The 19,069-nt window shown below is 26.1% G+C and overlaps 8 protein-coding genes across 8 annotated transcripts; 4 read left to right on the top strand and 4 right to left on the bottom strand. All coding sequences in view use genetic code 12, as the record gives it.

The window, feature by feature from the left end:
• Positions 1-309: 309 nt before the first annotated feature.
• SEC18 (AAA family ATPase) lies at positions 310-2,857 on the top strand (the record flags this gene model as incomplete). The annotated part of the gene is made up of 2 exons (XM_051762558.1): positions 310-330; positions 467-2,857. 2 exons carry the CDS (start codon positions 310-312, stop codon positions 2,855-2,857), a joined length of 2,412 nt encoding a protein of 803 aa, XP_051620625.1.
• A 110-nt stretch (positions 2,858-2,967) lies between these two features.
• MNN2 (Mnn2p) lies at positions 2,968-4,815 on the bottom strand (the record flags this gene model as incomplete). The annotated part of the gene is made up of 1 exon (XM_051762557.1): positions 2,968-4,815. The coding sequence occupies one exon, from the start codon at positions 4,813-4,815 to the stop codon at positions 2,968-2,970; it is 1,848 nt and encodes a 615-aa protein (XP_051620624.1).
• Positions 4,816-5,771: 956 nt separating this feature from the next.
• Positions 5,772-7,661, top strand: KGF54_002111 (uncharacterized protein; the record flags this gene model as incomplete). The annotated part of the gene is made up of 1 exon (XM_051762556.1): positions 5,772-7,661. The coding sequence occupies one exon, from the start codon at positions 5,772-5,774 to the stop codon at positions 7,659-7,661; it is 1,890 nt and encodes a 629-aa protein (XP_051620623.1).
• Positions 7,662-8,416: 755 nt separating this feature from the next.
• Positions 8,417-11,833, top strand: SPA2 (Spa2p; the record flags this gene model as incomplete). Its single annotated transcript, XM_051762555.1, has 1 exon — positions 8,417-11,833. One exon carries the CDS (start codon positions 8,417-8,419, stop codon positions 11,831-11,833), a length of 3,417 nt encoding a protein of 1,138 aa, XP_051620622.1.
• Positions 11,834-11,987: 154 nt separating this feature from the next.
• Positions 11,988-12,965, bottom strand: KGF54_002109 (U2-type spliceosomal complex subunit; the record flags this gene model as incomplete). The annotated part of the gene is made up of 1 exon (XM_051762553.1): positions 11,988-12,965. The coding sequence occupies one exon, from the start codon at positions 12,963-12,965 to the stop codon at positions 11,988-11,990; it is 978 nt and encodes a 325-aa protein (XP_051620621.1).
• A 268-nt stretch (positions 12,966-13,233) lies between these two features.
• On the bottom strand, positions 13,234-14,409 carry KGF54_002108 (uncharacterized protein; the record flags this gene model as incomplete). Its single annotated transcript, XM_051762552.1, has 1 exon — positions 13,234-14,409. One exon carries the CDS (start codon positions 14,407-14,409, stop codon positions 13,234-13,236), a length of 1,176 nt encoding a protein of 391 aa, XP_051620620.1.
• A 290-nt stretch (positions 14,410-14,699) lies between these two features.
• Positions 14,700-15,518, top strand: RMP1 (Rmp1p; the record flags this gene model as incomplete). The annotated part of the gene is made up of 1 exon (XM_051762551.1): positions 14,700-15,518. The coding sequence occupies one exon, from the start codon at positions 14,700-14,702 to the stop codon at positions 15,516-15,518; it is 819 nt and encodes a 272-aa protein (XP_051620619.1).
• A 404-nt stretch (positions 15,519-15,922) lies between these two features.
• On the bottom strand, positions 15,923-17,851 carry STP2 (Stp2p; the record flags this gene model as incomplete). The annotated part of the gene is made up of 1 exon (XM_051762550.1): positions 15,923-17,851. One exon carries the CDS (start codon positions 17,849-17,851, stop codon positions 15,923-15,925), a length of 1,929 nt encoding a protein of 642 aa, XP_051620618.1.
• Between the last annotated feature and the right edge of the window lie 1,218 nt (positions 17,852-19,069).

Below are 19,069 nucleotides of genomic sequence, written 5' to 3'. Positions count from 1 at the left end.
TTTTGATTATCGGTTGTTACGGTTGAATTAATTGAAACTGCAATTTGGTTTGAAGAAATTGATACTTTTTACTCGAGTATTTTAGATTTAGTCTTTGTCAGGTAGATGACCAATTGATTTAGTTGCCTGCAATGGAGCTTGCAGTTTGTCTTTCTTTTCAATCAATATATCGACTTGATCTGTAATGAATAATTTGACAAATTAATTGTGGTTCAAATTGAGTCTGTTACTTATCTAATCTAATACAAAGAACGATTTAGTGTCGAAAACCTTGCTTGTCGATATTTTCTATTTTCTGTCTTTCCATAAATGACAATCAACGGAAAATACGTATGTATTTAGAAAAAGACTGATTTAGAAACGAAGTTATATTCAAATAATTAGTATTTCATTTATTTTAATATCAATTATCTTTCAGTCAATTCATTTTTACTTCCTTGATAATATACTAAATTAAAAATATAAGTCTGTGATGGAGAAATTTGGATTTCATAAAGTATCAAATCATCCAACTTCACCAACACAACCAAGAATAAATCATAATATAGCTATACCACAACCTCATTTATCACAAACGCCACCAAAATATACTGAATCTATTAAAAAAGTTTTATTAGTAAGTAATGCCCCAGGTAACGATGTTGTTTTATCAAATAGAGTTGCAGTAAATCCTGGAGATTTTCAACATATACCAGATAGAGCACCAATTATATTAGATGGAGTATTTGTTTATGCAATTGCAAAAGATGATAGAGTTAAACCTGGTTATATTGGATTATCTGGAAACATAAGAACTTGGGGTAAATACTCCTTTGATCAAAAAGTTCATATTGAAAACTATGATATTTTCCAAAGTGGTCAACAACAACAATATTTAGGAGCTATAGATTTATCAATTGATTTTGTAAAAGCAAAATCAAATAATGCAAATTTAAATCATGATGATTTAGTAAATATTTTCCATCAAAAATATGATAACCAAATTTTACAACCTACTCAAGTTATTTATATGGATTATAATGGGATATATTATTCTATAAAAATTGAACAAGTACAAGTTATTGATGTGAATACAAAAGATAATTTACCAAGTTTCAAAGATTCAAGTGATATAAGTACAAAGGGGATTTTCATAAAATCAACAGATATAGTTTTTTACCCATATGAAGGATCTAAGATTCAAATTTCTAAAAGCAAAAGTTTAAAATCAAGAATATTTGGAGGTAATGGTGCAGTAGAGCATAGATCACGTTCAAGGAAACAAATCATAAATCCAGATTTCAAATTAGAAGATTTAGGAATTGGTGGTTTGGATAGTGAATTTCAAGATATTTTCAGAAGAGCTTTTAATTCAAGAATATTACCACCTGATATAGCTGAATTATTAGATTATAAACATTGTAAAGGGTTATTATTATATGGACCGCCAGGCACGGGTAAGACATTAATTGCTCGTAAATTATCCAAGATGTTAAATGGTAAAGAACCAAAAATTGTTAATGGACCAGAAATGTTGAGTAAATATGTTGGTGCTTCTGAAGAAAATATTCGTAATTTATTTAAAGATGCAGAGGCAGAATATAAATTAAAAGGTGAGGATTCAGATTTACATGTTATTATATTTGATGAATTAGATTCAGTTTTCAAACAAAGAGGGTCGGGAAAAAGTGATGGTACTGGGGTTGGTGATAATGTAGTTAATCAATTATTATCCAAGATGGACGGTGTTGATCAATTAAATAATATTTTAATTATTGGTATGACTAATAGATTAGATTTAATTGATACTGCACTATTAAGACCTGGTAGATTTGAAATCCAAATTGAAATTGCTTTACCTGATGAAAAAGGTAGAAAAGATATATTTTTAATTCATACTAAAAAACTTAAAGAAAATAAATTATTAACTTCAGATGTTAATTTTGATGAATTAAGTTCATTAACTAAAAATTTTACAGGTGCAGAAATTGAAGGTTTATGTAATTCAGCAAAATCATATGCTATATCACGTCATACCAAAAAGGGATCATTAGCACAAATAGATGCAGAATCTATTGCAAATATGCAAATTACAAGAAATGATTTTTTATTAGCTTTAAATGATATAAGACCAGCTTTTGGTACTGATGAAGAAGATTTATCAAGACAAGCAAAACATGGAATAATTCAATTTAATCAAACTATAAGACATATTTTTGAAAAAGGTCAATCTATAATCGATGTTGTTAAATCAAGTGAGACTGAAAATTTAAGAAGCGTGTTGTTATATGGACCTCCAGGAGTTGGAAAAACTGCTATAGCTACTACATTAGCATTAAATAGTGATTTCCCATTTGTAAAAATGTTATCAGCTGAAACTTTAGTTGGTATGGGAGAACAACGTAAAATCCAAGAAATTGATAATATTTTCAGAGATGTTCATAAATCCCCACTTAATGTATTGGTTATAGATAAGATTGAAAATATTATAAATTATAATCCTATTGGTCCTCGTTTTTCAAATGATGTTTTACAAGTATTGATGGTTTATTTAACTAAACAACCACCAAAAGGTAGAAAATTATTAATTATTGGTACTACTTCACAATATTCGGTTTTAAAACATATGAATCTTATAGATAGTTTTAATGATGTTATTGCAGTCCCACCAGTTAAAACAATTGAAGAAATAAGTAAAGTTTTGGAAAAATTAGGATTTATGACACCTCAAGATAGATCGAATATTTTGGAACAATTATCTGGATATGAAATTAATATTGGAGTTAAAAATTTAATTGATGTATTGATGGTTAGTAAATATTCTAGAGATAGTGTTGATGAAGTTGTTGAAAATATTGTTGAAAAATTGAATTCTTAGAATAGAATAATTTATACAAGTTATAGAAATCTTTGTAGTTCAATATATTTTTGATTGATTCATTAATTTGTTGTTTTATTAATAATTAAATATCTAATACAATGCTATACTCACCAAACTTCTTGAGGTCCATAATTCTTTTTAGTCTCTTTTAACCAACGTAAATGTGGTAAAAATACATCATTACATCTTTTAATATTATTTTCCTCATCATCTTTAATATACTTCAAATAATCTCCCATATAAGTATTATGTTTATCTAATATAACATCATTATCAGTAGCTAATCCATCATCACCATAATAATTTGGACAAATTGCTTCTGTGAAAAACTGTAACATTCTTAAATCAAAATCATATCCAATGTTTTCATTTACCATTTCGTACATTCTTATATGATCAGCAGTATCTTTATAGATTAAATTATGATTATCTACTAACCAATTTGGATAAAATTTAGGGTATGATAAATGCATAAATACAACATTTACTTTTTTTTCTTCATCACTTAATGAATCATCTCCCCCAGATTCTAATTTTTCAGAAACTTCTTTTGCCTTTATAGGATCATAATGACCTAAAGCTTTAGCAGTGAATTTGTTATCTGTTTTTGATACATATCCAGTCCATAAAAATTGTTTTAAAGTTTGATGCCAAGGTTCTTTCATCACATGAGCAGCAGCTATAAAAGTTTCTTTATCTCCTTCACCTGCTGAACCTTGAGTTAATAATGGATAATAAAAATCTGGTCCAAATACATTATAGTACAATGCCAATAATAATGTTCTTAAATGAGTTGTTTTGTTTATTATAAATACTCCTGTTTCTGATGTTGGATCAGGTAATGTACCTTCGAAATCATGGAACCAAGAATTTTCAAATGAATAGCTTGTTAAGGGTCTTAATTTTTCTTTACCACCAGCTTGTTTTATATCATATTGTGAATATCTTAATTTATTTTCTTTTATTTCAACGTTGGCAATATCATAAAATTTTGGATTAGTAGTTCTTGCCCATGCATCTGGCCATAATAATAACTGATTTCTTTTATATAAATCTGTATCAAATATGTAATCCATATTTGTAGTTGGGAAATTGTCAGAATCTAAATATAATACATTTTCAAATTTTGAACTTAATAATGCCAACATTTTATACTGGTACCCTCCAATTTTAAATCTTTTGAATAAGTTATCTGATAATTTTTTATTAAATACATTACATTTTGCATTATATTTAGCTTCCAAATGTTTACAAAATTTTTCTTCATATTCATCTTTTGACGATAAAAATAATTCAATTGGTAATTTTGATCCAACTTCTCTTAGTTGCTTGATCACCAAAAAGGATAACCAACTATATTTTCCACCTCCCACTAAAACATAACCTGATGATCCATGATAATTATCCCATTCTTCTTTATTTTGTGGTACTTGATTACCAAATGTCGATATTCCTTTCTCTAATAATTCAGGTATTCTTTTATTTACATATTGTGAATGTTTGGATTTTAATTCATCATAAGTTGCCTCGGGTATATCTAATACATTTTCCAAGTATTCCTTGTTAAACAAGAAATCGTCATTAGATGAAAATAATTCTTCTGCATGAACTGTTTTATATTTATCTTTAATTGATGGTTGATCAATCGAGTATTTCTCCAAATTGTCAAAAAATATAGTAAAATCTTGAATCTTTGGGTTTTTTTTAAAGTCAGATTTTAATTGTTCTTGTTGTTGAGGTTTTTTAGTTGGATCTATTTGTTGTCCAGGTATTGGTTTTATTCTTTGATTTTGTTGTTGTGATGATTGTTGTTGTTGTGATAAATTATTTATAATTGAATTATCTAGTATATTTTGAAAATTATTAGTTGTGATGGTTTTGGTGTATATAAGATGGATACCTATTAGAAATATCACGACAACTAATAGTAGCCTTAATCTATATTTTAATGTCATGAATTATATTTGATTTGATTTGATTAAAATGCTAAATTTAAATGATGATGTATAATAGTTGAGTGAAATATCTCTGATTATTTTGGGTAAATGTAATTGATATTTGACTTTGCTCTTAATTTGTTGTTGAAACACGTATGGACATGAATCTAAAACTTGAATAATAAAAAGACTTCGTATTCAAAATTGTCAAACAAATTTTTTTGTTTTTATTTTGTCTAAGAGAATGAAAGTATGAAAAATTTGAGATTAATGAAAAAAAAAAAGAGCAACAAGAGAATAGTTCATTAAAAGAATAAATTAAGTCTTATATTTTAGTTCATGAAATTAAAAGTTCAAGAATCCATTTCAAGAACTCGATTTAAATTGCTAGAAAATTTGATCAATCAGAAAAGTATTTGGAATTGTATAAAACCCCCAGGAATCAAAAAATACCGTTATTACTTCAAAATATTTGCCAATCAATTATACATATACTAACTTAATGACAACACAATAATACACAACAAATATTAGGTACTAATTAAGTAAGGTAAATCATCTGTCAAAACCCTTTTAATATATTATGCATATTAACAGTTGTTAACAAACAAATCATATCTAGATCACGTGAATAATTGAAGCTTTCACACGATTTAAACGTTTTATAATTTATGATGTAATTATGATAAAACATTATTAATCATATATAAGTTCACTGTCTTATAATTCAATTGAATTATAAATATAATAATTGAAACTGATTACTCTTTATTTAATAAACTAGTTCAGGATTGTTGAAACTATCAAGTATTATAAATTAGAATCAAACTCATAAATATTCAAATTCTCCACATTTTCAAGCCAAATTTTTAGATTTAGAAACTTGTATATACAATTTATCTGCAACATTCTTTACAAAAACCAATACTTATTATTAAAATCTCACAAATTATATGCTTAGAATTATAAAAAGAATGTCAAGTAATTCAACAAAACCATCAACCCCGTCAAAATTATTAAATTTAGCAATAAAACAAAATTCATCATCATTCACATCTAATGTATCACCAGATAATAGAATAACCACAAAGGAAATAGCTTTACGAAATGAAAATAATATAACAAATACTCCAAGAAATTTAATAAGTGGTGGATTTTCATGGGTATTACCAACAAAAAGAAATGACTATGAATTTTTAATTGCAAATCCAAAAGCATTAAAAGATTTAAATTTAACTGTGGAAGAAGTTGAAGAACCAATATTTCAAAAAATCGTAAGTGGTGAGTTTTATAATGATAAAGAAAATATTACAAAATACAATTTACCTTTTCCTTATGCACAAGCTTATGCTGGTTGGCAATTTGGTCAATTTGCTGGTCAATTGGGTGATGGTAGAGTTGTTAATTTATTTGAATTACCCAAAACTATAACAAATGAAGAAGAAGAATTAAAAAATAGACCAATTTATGAATTACAATTAAAAGGTGCAGGTAAAACTCCATATTCAAGATTTGCAGATGGTAAAGCAGTTTTGAGATCATCAATAAGAGAATATATAATATCAGAACATTTAAATGCTTTAGGTATACCAACAACAAGAGCATTATCATTAACTTCATTACCTACAACATTAGCACAAAGACATGCAGCAGAAAGATGTGCAATAGTAGCTCGATTTGCAGAAAGTTGGATTAGATTGGGGACTTTTGATTTGTATAGGTATAGAGGTGATAGAGATGGTATTAGAGAAGTTTCTGATTATGTTATTAATGAATTATTTACAATTAATGGTAAAAAATTTCAAAATTTTGAAAGAATTAAAAATTTAAAACCTGATTTATTAAAATTACCTAAAAATAATTCAATTATTGGTGAATTAACAGATTATGATAAAATGTATTTTGAATCAATAATAAGAAATGCAGAAACAACTGCAATATGTCAATGTTATGGATTTTTAAATGGTGTATTAAATACTGATAATACTTCAATATTAGGTTTAACAATAGATTTTGGTCCATTTTCAATAATGGATAAATATGATCCAAATTATACTCCAAATTCAGAAGATCATCAATCAAGATATGGATATAAAAATGTTCCTACTGCAATATGGTGGAATTTAACTAGATTTGGTGAAGATTTAGCTGAATTAATTGGTGCTGGTTTTAATTTATTAAAAAATCCTGAATTTAAACAAGGTATAAGAGAAGAATGGGAAGAAGATATTATAGAAAGAGCAACTAAAATTATAGAAATTGGTGGTGAAATTTATCAATATTCATATACTTTAAAATATATTGAAACTTTTTTCAAAAGATTAGGATTATCTTTAAATTTAATAGATAAACAAAATCCAGATTTACAAAATATTGATATAATTCAACCAATGTTGGAAATATTATATAAATTACAAATTGATTTTAATTTATTTTTTTTAAATTTACAAAATATTAAATTTGATTCACAACTGCTTGAAGAAATATCTACAGAATTTTTAAAAGATTATGATTCAAATAAAAATAGAAATACAAAAGAAGACTTAATAAAAGAATTTCAATCATGGTTAAAAATTTATCAAGACTATAAACAAAAATCAACAACAACAACAAATACTCCTGATTCTACAAAATATAATCCATTATTCTTACCAAGAAATTGGATTCTTAATCAAGTAATAGAACAAGCTCAAGATTCTCGTTGTTCAAATATTACATATTTGGAAAAATTACAAAAAATGAGTTCAAATCCATTTAATCCAGAACAATGGGGGACAGAATTAAAAGAATTAGAAAAAAATTGGATTTTACAAGGTAATAAAGGTGATGATTATAGTATGTTACAATGTTCTTGTTCTAGTTAGATTACAGTTATTTAGGCGTAGTTTAAATCATTGGATAATAGATTAGATTGTTATATAATTTTAGTTTAGATGTAGACCCTTTTAAGTAAATATTAAAATTTATTGAAGAAATAAGACGCGTCTTGTTTTAAAGATTAAAAATAAAAAATTAATTTACACAAAATCAAAAATATAAATCAACAAAAATTTACACACAAAATTATTTTTTTTTATAGTGGCTGATCAATTTTAAAATTTTATAATAATCATTTATATAAGTTAATTGAATTTGATCATCTTAAGTTGGTTTATTAATTAAGGTACTCAAATTATCGAAAATCTCACTCAACCAATTAGAAACCTCTGAGTAGCTTGATATTATTAATTATTAGATTAAGATTTGTGTAATAAAAAGATCGATCTTTAACTTAAAACCTTTTTCTGAAAATATCAAAAAAATAAAAAAATTTGTATGAGAGAAGAAAAAACAACAATCAAAGTTTACAACCAAATTTTTTTATTTTGTATAACTTTTTTTACGACACATTTTTTTTTATCTTTGTATATATATAACAATCAATCAATCAATCAATTCTTTAATCATCTCCATCTTATCATTATATTAACTGAACAATTTATTAATCATCTTCATCATCTAATTTTCAGTTTTTAAGATCAAAAAAAACACTGATTATATATATGAATATATTACTCCTTAAAGTTTTTACAAATATATATTTTCAATAACATATCATAAAAATTAAGTTACAATTATCATGAGTGAACGAGATTTAGTACATCATTACAAGGTATTAAAACAATTTCTTGATATATCAGATGATCAACAAACAAGATCAAAATCAACTTCATCAAGAGCTCAAAGAGCAAGAGAAAAATTATTAAAATTATCATCTGCACAATTTAAAGAATTAAGTACTGATGTTTATGATGAATTAAAAAGAAGAATTGATGAAAGTAGAGGAGAACCTGATTATCTTTTACCAAAACAATCATTTCATCCAAAAAGAAATCAAGCAAGACAAAAATTAGCTTCATTACCTCAAACAAGATTTAAAGATTTAGTTGCTGATATATCTTTTGAAATTGAAAGAAGAGGTCTACATATTGATAATCAACCACAGCCCCAACAACAACAACATATCTCACATAATCAGCGTCCATCTATATCTTCAAGTCATAGTAATCAAAACAATAATAACAATTATAATAATACAGGATCATATCATGAAAGAAAAAATTCAGTACCTTCATTACATCATAGTTTGTCTGATAATAATAATAACAACAATAACAATAACAATAACAATGGAATCCGTCATAGTCGTCAAGCTTCACGTCAATTAAGTAGTCATTTACCATTAATGGAAGAACAACAACAAAAAGGAGAAGACTTTAAAAAACCAGAAGATAATACGACTTCAAGCAAAAATATTAATTCGGATACTCCAAATCAAATTGGTATTCAACCAACCACTGTTGTTCCAACAAAGGCCAATTTAACTTGGTCAAGTGATGAAGAAGAAGATGACGATGATGAACATAACAAACATAATTCAAGTCCTTCACATACAAATGGTCATCATAGTAATGGATTGAATGTAAATAAAGAACTTGAAGAAAAGAATGACATACTTAAAGAATTAGAAAATCAATTGGAAGAATATAAAACTCAATTTACCAATTTACAAAATGAAAAAAATTCTTTAACTGAAAAACTTTCTTCATTACAAGATGATTATGATTATTCAGTAAAACAAAATAAATCATTAAGTGAAGAATTAGAATCATTAGGTCAAGAAAAAGAAAATTGGATTTCAAAACATGATGCATTAAGTAAATCAAAAAATAATAACAATAAAGTCAAAGATGAATTTGAAAAGATTAAATCAATGAATGCACAATTAAGATTAGAAAATCAAGCTTTGAAAAATGCATCACCAGTTAATAGATCATCACAAATTATGAATAAATCTGGTAATTCACCAACAGCAACAAAATTAAAAGTTTCTGATAATAATATTAATGAATTTTTAGATAAGTTAGAAAATATTCAACCAACAAATCCTGCGACTAACTTATCAACTCTTGATTTAAAAAATCAAGTCAAACTTTGGCAAAGAAGATATGAAGATTCAAGATCAAAAACTATTGCAAATGATATTAAAAAATCAGCATTATCTAAATTTGAATTAAAACCATTAATTTCACTTCATGGATTAATTTCAATAAAATTAGTAAGTGATGCTCAAGCTTTACTAGAATCTTTCTTGTTATATATAAATGGTGATAATGTTGATCCTAATATAATGTTTGAAAAAATTTCAAAATTAGCACATGTATTAAATGAAGTTGCAACTCAAGGTGATAATCATGTACCAAATAGTAATGAACAATCAGTATTATTGCGTGAAGCTGCTGCTTATGCATTAACTTCTGCAAGATATCACGCAACTTACAAAACTTTATTTCCAAAATTTATTGTTGAGAAAGCATTAGGTGAAATGAGTTGTATTTTGTGTGAATTAATATCAGTTTCAAAATTAAATGAAAAATCAACAAATTTAAGAAAACTTGAAGTTGAGAAAAAACCATCAGCTAATATAATTCATGAGAACTTTGGTGTAAGACCTTTGAAAATGGCCAATAAATTAAAAGCCACAGGTAGTAATAATAATAGTGTTTTGGAAAGCAATAGTAATTCTCCTAATCGTGGATCAACCAATCAATTTCCTCAAAATAAATCAGTAACTAACTCAAATACATCCTCACCAGAACATAATATAAAAAAGCTAGATGATAAAAGTCCTTTTTTAGATCAATCAAGAGAAAGGGCTAAACAACAAAAAATCCCAAATGCATTAAATAGTAAATTTTTACAAAAGGAAAGTGATAATGATAATTCTTTTGGATCTCAAAATGAAAATACTAATGACACTAATGAAAGTATATCAAGAGTTAAAGTTGAAAGAAGTCCAAATTTAAATGAAAATAATTCTTTTGGAAGTATTGGTCAAAAAATTGAAAATACATCGGGAGAATATTCAACTTCCAAATCCCCATCACCAGCTAAAAAGTTAAGTCTTTTAGATAGAGTTAAACAATTTGAATCTTCACCAGATCAAGGGAGGACAGCCAACAACAAAAATGATGAACCAAGACAACTTGCTGATCCATTTACTGTAAATCGTTCTTTGTCAAAAGATGATGGTAAAAGGGAAGCAAAAGATGGTGAGGAAAAAGGATCAAATTCTTCTGATAGTGCTGAATCTGGTGGTGGTTCATTGTTTGCTGGTAGAGGGAAAGGAATTTTCCAATCATTAAGAGAAAAATTTGCTGGAGAACAAACATCAGCTAATGCAGAAAGTAAAAAGGAGGAAGAACCTGAAGTTGAACAACAACCCCCTAGAAATGTACAAGATAAATCAATATCTACAATTACTCATCAAAATACTCAATTAAATAAAAATATTACATCTGGAGAAGATACCATAAAATCAGACCAAAGATCTAACTCACAAGAAGAAGAAGAAGAGGATAATGCAACAATAAGAGTAATAAATCCAAAAGTTAGAATAGCAGAACCAGATGATGATGAAGATGACGAAGAAGAACAAGCTAGAAGACATAAACAAGAATATAGAAGATCAATGGCAGCAGCAACTTTTAATGTAAATTTATTTGATATTGATGATCCAGACAATACTTTAACTCAAGTTTTATTATATTTAGAACATCAAACAGTTGAAGTTATTAATACAATTCAAACTTTATTAGCTGCTATCAAGAAACCAAAAGCAACCAGAGGAGAATTAAGAGAAAAATCAAAAGCTATAGTTTCAGTTATATCACAAATGACAGAAGCAACAAACACCTCCATGAATCAAACAAGAAATGCTCAATTAAAAGAACATGGTATATGGGTAGTTGAATCATTAGAAGATTGTTATCATAGAATGATTATATTATGTAAAAATTCAGATAAAATTGATCTGGAATTTGCTGATAAAAATTTTAAACAAAGATTAGCTGGTATAAGTTTTGACATTGCAAAATGTACAAAAGAATTGGTTAAAACTGTTGAAGAATCAAGTTTAAAAGAAGATATTGCTTATTTACACGCAAGATTAGGTGATACCGCAAATCATGAAGTTGATGATGATGATTTGACTTGAACTTGATAAGAATGATTATTTTTCTATTCTAGATTATAGGTATACTTGTATATTGATTGCTAGAAATATGTACTTTTCTTAAAATAATACAAATTTTAAAATTTTCGTTACAAGATTACAAATTTTTGCTTTATTCTATATTCGTTTATTTATCTTATTTAATGTATTCAGATAAGAATTTTTGATTAGAATTAGAATCAGTAACTACTTGTCTTGCATTAGTCACTTTATTAGTTTTCAAAGGTGATGATCTCCAATTTTTCTTCTTAGTTGTTGCAGTTTGTAAGTCAGATAGTACATTATCGAGCAACGGTTTTTGATTTGGTTGTTGTTGTTGATGTCGTTGTTGTTGATTTTGACTTTTTAGTTGTTTTAATCTGTTTAATTCTGCTAATAATTCTGCTGTTTCTTCTTCGTCGTCTTCTTCCGATGTTGACTCTTCTGATATTGCCTCATCATTTTTAGCATTACTATTTGAAATTGTAGTTTTGGACTCATTTACTGAATGAGATTCTTCTTCCTTATTGATTGTATCCTCGACTGCTTCTAAGTCTACAACTTCTATTAGGTTCTTATTTTTTTCTTTTGAGCTCTCTTCATCTTTATCTTCTTCTTCTTCTTCTTCTTCTTCTTCTGAGCTTGATGAATCATACTCTATTAGTCGTCTACTAGGCTTTGCTATATTTGAATCTTCATTATTTGGGAGTATTTCGTCGTTATTATCGTTATCAGTCTTGTCGTTATTGTCATTGTTGTTATCATATTCGTTTTCATTGTTATTACTCTTTGTCTTATCCTCGCCATTATCTAGCACTTCATTCGTAATAATTTTAGCTGGGGGTAGTATCCTAGATTGAATATTCTTCTGATCATTAATTTTTTTATTGGCCATGAATTTAGCAACAACATCATCGACTTTCTTATCATCATTATCCTCCAGTTTTGATTTGTCTTGTTCAGCTTTCAATTCATTAACAGCATTATTTAAAATTTCAATAGGTATACCTTGTAAATTTTTTCTAAATTTTAAACCAGGTTGTTGTGGGAATGATCTTGCATGTTTTATCAGATCTCTTATTTTAATGTTTTTACCTTTTTTACTTATTAGTGTTGGTCTATGATTCGTTGTCATTTTTTTATTTAGTTCTTAAGGGGAGTTAAATAAAAGGATGTTTGGTTGTGTGCAAATTATGGAGTAAATACTACGTAAACTTCATATACTATTTGGATTACTCTTTTTCTTTGTACGAAGAGATTTTTGATGAGGCTTATTTTGTTTTGTACTTTACTATGAAACAAATTTTGAATTACTCTTCAGTCACTGAAAAAATAAACTGTTGAAAGCATTAATATACATTAAATTCCAGAGCTAGTCTATAGATGTACTTTTTCTAAATATTTTATTCTTCGTCAGAAACAATTTCATTTTCCCAATTTTCATCAATTTCATCATGTTTATCCTTTTTCGGCATCAACTCACTAATTATTGGTCCACCTAATTCTTGTAACATTTCATTAATTTGTTCAACGACTAATGGATCACATTCTTCTACTTGTTCGCTATTTATGATTTTATATGCTGATGTTAATGTACTTCTTGCTTCTGACAACAATTGTTTGATTTCTTCATTTTGAGATTGACTTAATTGTGATATTGATATGTCTCTATAATCTTGATCTTCTGATAGGTTTAATTCTTTTAATGCGAGTTGTTTGGCTTTTAATATACTAGATAATGATTCAATATAATAAGCATCCAATATAGTATCATTTATATCAGAAATATTTTGAATGATTTCAGTAGCTATATCATATTGTTCCAATTCAATAGCAAATTTAGATAATGTAATTAAAGGTTGAATCAATTCAACATATTCCATACCAATTTCAAAATTATCTTCTCCTTGTGTTGTTTTCTCATTAGCAAAATCTTCTAATTTTGTTTTTTTTAATTTAAATAAATCCCACGAATGTATTAATGCTTCAATAGCTTCTGGTTTTAATTGTTGTGATATTCTAATTGATGATAATTGTGAGAAAGTTTCCGGGTTTTTAGGGTCGATTTTTAAACTTGTTTCTATTAATTCATTACATTTAGATTCTGCTTCTGGTTCCATACATAAATCTGTCATCCATATCTCTATACTTGCAAATATACCTGAATTTATTTTGTTTATTATCCATTTTATATACTCCTCGTTGTTGTTGTAATTTTTTGATTGCAATTCTTCATTTGTAATTTCGTTATTTTCTAATTTATTCATTGTATCTTGTAATTTATTCAATCCAATATTTATATAATTTAATCCATCAAATCCACCAATAATTTGTCCTAAATATAAAAACTTCTCTATCCCATTTTCAGCAGTGGGGTCCAATTCACAAGCTTTTGTCAATACGTTATAAGCTTGCTCTAAATCATTATTTTCTAGTAATGTTTCACCTAGAATTTGTAAAAAGTCAATTGAATTTTGGTTTTCGTTAATGTGTGGTGATAGTATTTGTAATGCTTTGTCTGGTTGTGAAGTTGCTAGAAGTGCTCTTACTTCTGCTATAATTGAATTTTGATCAGTCATTTTGATGATATATTGATAATTGTTCTGAATTGAGTTTTGTTTCTAATTAAACTGAATATTAAAATCTCTTCTTGTATTAAATCATCTCTCATACAAAATTTAATATTTTAGCTTTGTGTAAAGAATGTTAAATCAAGTATTCTTTTACATTGGTATTTACTTTTAATTAATTATTAACAACATTTTATACATTTACAACACTAGCCACCAAGCTTTAAAAACAAACTTAACCTATTAAATTTAAAAGTCGGCTATATTTTGCTAATACACATGAACTATCAGAAACAATAATGGACAATGATACATTTAAACAACTAACAAACGAATACGAACTACTAAATTTACTTCACTATAGATCAAAAAATCAACATTCACAACAAAACTGGTTCAAATATCTAAATATAATCCACAGAAACTTGAGAAAGATACTAAAGTTACAAATAGACATCAATAGAATCAAAAATCAAAAAAAAATAAAATATAAATCTGAAGAAATTTTAAAAATTGCAAATTATATAATAAAAATTTCAAGAACTGCGTATTGGAATTATAATTCAATACTCGTGCTTGGACAATTTATAACTTTAGGACTAGCTTTTATTGGGAACTTATCTAAAATATATTGCTTATTGCTAGATATACCTGGTGTTAAAAAATCAAAACATTATATACCTACTACTATTGAAGAACAAAATGGACTAAATAATGTTACAATGAATCAGTTATTCGAACAAAATGGTGGTGATGATTTGGGTGAGGAAGTTAACTTAGAAGAACTAGAGAAAATTGAAGCAAGTAATGACAGTACAGGTAAGAATGATAAAATTAATGACATAAACGTAGCTGAAGAAACTACACCTCCAATCAAGCCAGTTAAAGAAAGTGATACCGATATACCATCTTCGAATACTACATCACCGTCATCATCAAAAACTCTGAAACCAACAACCAAAAAGCGAAAAGCAATTTCAGATTCAACAATTGATGATATTTTTGGCTCAAATAAATCAACTAAAAGGAAAAAAATTGTTTATTTGACAACCACTAATACAAAGAATAAAAAAAAGAAAAAACCAAAGAGTTTAATTGATGATATTTTTAAATCATAAACGATTTCAGATAGTCAATCACAAACAGAATGTACAGTTTAATAAAGACAATATTGAGAAAAAATCTACTAGCTACAAATTTAGAATTATTTTAAAAACACCAATATAAATTTTTGTAATCACTCTAAAAATCAAACGAAAATATAGAAACTCTTTAAAAAAATTGAAAAAATAAGCACCGAAATCAAACCATTTAAAAATATGAACTGACCGAAACATTTTTATAAATCTGACTCTGAATAACTATAATGATAAAAATACATAAACTGAAGAAGAAAAAATATAACCAGTATAAAACCAGAATTTGAAAGTAAAGCAAAAAGTAAGACATCACAACATAAATTCATAACCTCATTTCATCATCAAAAAAAAGAAATGACCGAAACAGTTTTTCGCTTTGCAATTTAACCTGTAGTTTGGAAAACTTGTTGAGGTTGATAAGGATGATAAGATTGTTGACTTGGATGAACAGATTGAACTTGAGTTGGTTGTTGTTGATATAATTGTTGTTCACGTTGCATTAAATTTTGATCATTGAAAACTCTCCTTTGATATTGTTGTTGTAATTTTAAAGCTTGTAAAACTTCTAAATTTAAATTTTTTTGTGAATTTGTTAAATACATATTTGAATCTAATTGATCAATATCTAAACAGTATTCATCATCATAATCTTCTTTTTGAATATGAGGAGTTTTTTGATGTGCGGTAGCTATTTGATCAAATTGATATGGAGCTGGTGTTAATGATGTCGTGGAATTTGTGCTTGTGTAATGTTGTTGAGGTGGTGTAGGTTGATGTCTTACATATTGATTTGTCATTAAACTTAATGGTGATTTACTTGATTGTGGAGTATAAGGAGAATGGATCGAAGAAGTCTCATAATTTGATGAACTTATTGAAGTTGGAGTATCAATATGATTATTAGTCGAAGATTGTGTTGGATGTGGATGTTGTAGTTCTGAATTACTCACTTGTTGTTCTTTACTATTAAAATGCTGAAAATGAGCTTGATTTTGTAATTGTCTCAACTTATTTTCTTGTTTTGCTAATTTTTTTAATTTTTTTTGTTCTTTAACTTCTTCATAAACTTTTGAAGCATATGGTAATAATTCTGGATCAGTTATAATTTCATTTTTTTGTAATTTTTTTCTTAATCTATTTTTAATTCTTGATTTACCCTTATAATCAATTGGTAAAAATTTACATTCTCCACCTTCAACATGAATTTCACACCAAATTTCTGAACTATTAAAAAATTCTCCACATAATCCACAATTTCCTGAACTGTTTCCTCTATCTTTTGTTTTTGTACCTTTTGGATATTCAAAATGTCTAGATTTCAAATGAGTTTTGTAAGTGTCTCTTCTTGAAAACCCACCATTTGGATGACATTTATGAGTAATATTATTTTTATCAACATACATACTTTGATCATAAAATGGACAAGAATATGCTTTATTTGTTGAATGTTTTTTCAAATGTCTTGTTAAATAACCTCTAATTTTGAAATTTGCATCACAATGAGGACATTGATATATCTTATTTTCATCATCTATTTCTTCATCTACATCATTTTCACCATCACCTTCATAAGGAGATGAACTACTATTTGGTGAAATAGAATGTTCTTTTTGACTACTAGTATTTGATTCTAATTTTGATGATAATGATGTTTCATTTGATGAGTTTGAAATTGTTGGTGATAATTCATTACTACTATTATTAAAATGATGATCAAATTTCAATGGGCTTGGGTTGGCTTGCTCTTGTTGTAGTTGTTGATTTGGTGCTGGTGGTGGTGGTGGTGGAGCATATGGTGCATAATTTTGTGGCATTTTAAAAGCATCTAATTCATTATTTTTATTTGAATCATCTTCTGTAAATACCCATTCTAATTCTCCTTTTGAATTTTTAACTGGTAATAATCTTGTAGTTAATCCCATAGAACAAGTTGTTGGAACCAATGAATCTTCAGTTTTTTCTTCTTTTGATGATTCATTGTTATATTTAAGATTAATACTTGGAAATAATTGGGTTTGATGTTGTTGATTTTTAGGTTGTTGTTGTTGCTTTAATACTGAATTTTTTGAATCTTTTAAAGGATCTTGTAAAATTATAATCGAAGTATATGAAGGTATAAAAAATGTAATAAATTCATAAATAAATTTAATAATCGTTATAAATAATGATAAAATAGCAAAATCATAAATATTTTTAAAAGAAATTAATGATGAAAATTCTTGATTATTATTTGTATAACTTTTTGAAGTTGACGTATAGGAAGTAATTTTTGATTTTGAATTTAACGACAGCATATGATGTTTTTCATTCATTTTTGATAGATAATAATCAATCCGCTATACTTCTATATTATAATTCTTTGTAGTCAAAATTTGTTTTAATATTTATATCTTATTATAATTAGTAATGAGGGAAATAATTATTTTTTTCTTTATACTATATTGATAAATATATGTCAAAATTAAATTTTAAATAATATATCAAAGATGTGTATAATACCGAATTGTTCTTAACTTTTCTGTTGAATATAAAGTATTACTATAGTAATGTATATGACTTAATTTGTTGAAAATATTTGATTTATAAAAGTGGTTGTCAAAATTAATATTAACTAAATTAATATAAAAAATAAAATTTTTTTGTTCACTCCTTTTTTAGTTCTTTATTAAATTATTATTGTTTGTTTTGTATAGTAAATTTAATTAGTGAAATTTTGAATATTATATAGTCAATTATGTAATGATTATGTAATTATTTAGTGTATGATTATGCAATTTATTATGTAATTTTTTATGTGTCTATTAATAAACAAAGTAATTGCAATTCTCAACCTATAAATTAATTGAATTAGTTATGAGTATAATAATAACTTTTTCAATAGTTGTAAAGACCCAATGAATAGTATGAGTAATTGAATCGGAGTTAATAATAAAATGATATTACTTTTGTAAAACAAAAAATTGAATATACAACAAATTGATATGTTTAAATATTATTATTATTGAATTTGTACTGTAATAATAATAATAATAATAATAATAGATTCTAAAATACGTTTGATAGAGGGGAAATTTAAACAAGGTAAATTGCCATATATTTATACATTGAATACTAATGTTTAAAGAAAAGTAGTTCACATTCACCAATATACTTTAATTTAATCAAGTATACTCAAATTAAAGGAACAACGGAACAATTTTGGGTTATCTGGAATGATCTTCATTTGAAATTATATTGTTTTTAATGATAATAATAATACTAATATTATTATTGTATTGGTTTTGTATTATAAATTATCAAATTTTGATAGATTTAAAGATTAATATTTTATTAAATTTACGAGAAAAAAGAAGAATATTTTTAAATTAATCTAAAAAAACAAAACAATAAGATTTATGAAAAAGAACTTTTAAACAACAACAAATATATCAAATTTAGTTCAATCTCATAATGATAACAATATTACTTATGTTAACAATGGTAATTTCAATAAATTTTTAAATTTGTAGATTAAGTTTAACTCAACAATA

Source organism: Candida jiufengensis (genome assembly GCF_024610255.1).
Source record: "Candida jiufengensis strain CBS 10846 chromosome Unknown scaffold4, whole genome shotgun sequence".
NCBI classification, from domain to species: domain Eukaryota; kingdom Fungi; phylum Ascomycota; class Pichiomycetes; order Serinales; family Debaryomycetaceae; genus Lodderomyces; species Lodderomyces jiufengensis.
The sequence above is the reverse complement of the archived record's forward strand: the minus strand, read 5'-3'. Positions and strand labels throughout refer to the sequence as shown.